A 2,241-nucleotide genomic window follows, 5' to 3' on the forward strand; every position below is an offset into this window, starting at 1 on the left:
GGTGGTACACACCAATTTCGCTGGGCGCGATACATATTGCAGGGGACATATGTAGATTAAGATTGGCACCAGTTTTAGCTGCCCATACTATGTTTTTCTTTTGTTTTGGACAATTTTTAGTAAGAAAACAGCATAAAAGCAGCAAAAATGTGATCTTCAAATGCCTATATCTCCGGAACCGTTTGAGCTACACCGCCCAGATTTTGCACAGAGGTAGGCCATATTGGTAACTAAATTATCGTGAAGCATAACTATTTTCGAAAAACATCGAAGAAAATGTCACAAACTATGTGTACCTTCCTTACTTGATTTTCGACTTGGATTTCGGACCGTTTCAACAATTTTTTCGACCCTTCTCATATTTTTAGACGATTAAGGTATCTATGCGGACTACCTCTGTGCAAAATCTGGGCGGTGTAGCTCAAACGGTTCCGGAGATATAGGCATTTGAAGATCACATTTTTGCTGCTTTTATGATGTTTTCTTACTAAAAACTGGCCAAAACAAAAGAAAAACATAGTATGGGCAGCTAAAACTGGTGCCAATCTTAATCTACATATGTCCCCTGCAATATGTATCGCGCCCAGCGAAATTGGTGTGTACCACCTAGCGCAGCGACTCGGTTTGAACCCGAATCGCAACCGAAACCGTCGCTACTCGACCCGACCCGGCACGATCCGGTTATTCCACACCAGGACCGAGCCGAATCCCCGAAAGATCAAACGGTTTAGCCGATCCCTCCCCCACCTCCGGCTGCTATGTCAGCCGCGCGCTGTCATTGGCCCGTTGACTCGGCCGGCTGCTAGGGAAGAGATGGATCTCGAAAGAACCGGTTCAGATGGACCCGGTTGCTGCGCGACGGGACCGAGTGACCCGAAAACCAAAGCGCCAAAATCGGGTGTAGTAGAACCGAATGCTCGCTGCGCTGTGGTGGCGTACGAACCCTATTGCCAGCTATGAGACTCTACTAAAACGCCAAAAAATTCGGAAGCAATCGGGTCCGAACCGAGTCGCTGCGCTCAGGCCAGCGTCGGATTGGTTGCGGTCGCTTTGCAGATAGGTTGGATGAGCTGCCGATGCGGGACACAACGCGGATGAGTTGGATACGTGCGGAGACGAAATGGATATAGTGGATGATGCGGATGCGGATGACGCCTCCGCAGTGCATTCGCAACCAATCCAATGTATCCAGAATGCAAGAATGCATCTGCAGTGCATCCGCAATCTATCCGATGAGTCCAGGAGGCATCCGCAGGACACCCGCAGTGCATCTTCACCCTATACGATGCATCCAAGATGCATCCGCAGTGCATCCGCAGTGCATCCGCAGTGCATCCGCAACCTATCCGATGCATCCAGGATGCATCCGCAGTGCATCCGCACCGCATCCGCAGTTCATCCGCAACCTATCCGGATGCATCGGATGACTTTCGGATGCACTGCGGATAGGTTGCGCATTCATCGGATAGGTTGCGGATGCACTGCGGACTGCGGATGCGTTGGATATGCTACGGATGCCATGCGAATGCACTACGGATGCATCGGATAGGTTGCGGATGCAGTGCGGATGACTACGGATAGCGTACGGATACAGTGTATATCTCCTAAACGGTAAGAGATAGAGCAAAACGGATGTGGTGGATGGTTCGTGGATGGGGTCGGATAGGTGAGGATGAAGTTCGGTCGGATGTGTGTCGATATAGTACGGATGAAATTGCGAGACGTGTGAACGAAAAGTGGATAATATTTGGATTTAAACGGATGTATTTGGATGCAATTTGGATGCAGTGGGTATCCAAATACGTATCCAAATTGAAACAAACATGGATGTGCCAGGTATCCAAAAGTCGTCCACATCCCACCTGCAGAGCGCTTCCGCATCCCATCCGATCCAGTCCCTTCAGGGTTGAATTTACGACAAAAGTGTAGACCGTAATTCAGGATACTGTAAGTAGCGTTTGCCAAAACCTTCAGAGTACCGTTAACGTTGGCTGCCGCGAAAGCATAGGCCTGGCCGTCCTGGACGAAAGGCTGTTGGGTGTTGCACACATAGGCACTGCCGCCAGCGCAGCCGCTCTGAGTGTTGGCGTCCACCACTGTCGCGCCGCCCGCCGCACACGTTTCCACCGGCCCCGTCACACTGCCAGCGTTGGCGCTCCAGGCGCAAGTGGTCTTGCAGCAGTCCCAGTACCGCGTCGTCGTGGCTGTGCCTGTCTGCCGACAAAACCATCTGAAATAGCG

General features: G+C 51.0%; 1 protein-coding gene across 1 annotated transcript in view; it reads right to left on the reverse strand.

Moving 5' to 3' along the window:
* LOC113213214 (uncharacterized) overlaps positions 1 to 2,241 on the reverse strand; it is a 14,537-nt gene that overhangs the window by 9,638 nt on the left and 2,658 nt on the right. The window contains exon 2 of the mRNA XM_052273792.1: positions 1,980 to 2,214. Within this exon, the coding sequence (XP_052129752.1) occupies positions 1,980 to 2,214 (235 nt within the window). The remainder of the gene's footprint in view (positions 1 to 1,979; positions 2,215 to 2,241) is intronic.

Source organism: Frankliniella occidentalis, unplaced genomic scaffold, assembly GCF_000697945.3.
Source record: "Frankliniella occidentalis isolate FOCC.00 unplaced genomic scaffold, Focc_3.1 Scaffold301, whole genome shotgun sequence".
Classification (NCBI taxonomy): domain Eukaryota; kingdom Metazoa; phylum Arthropoda; class Insecta; order Thysanoptera; family Thripidae; genus Frankliniella; species Frankliniella occidentalis.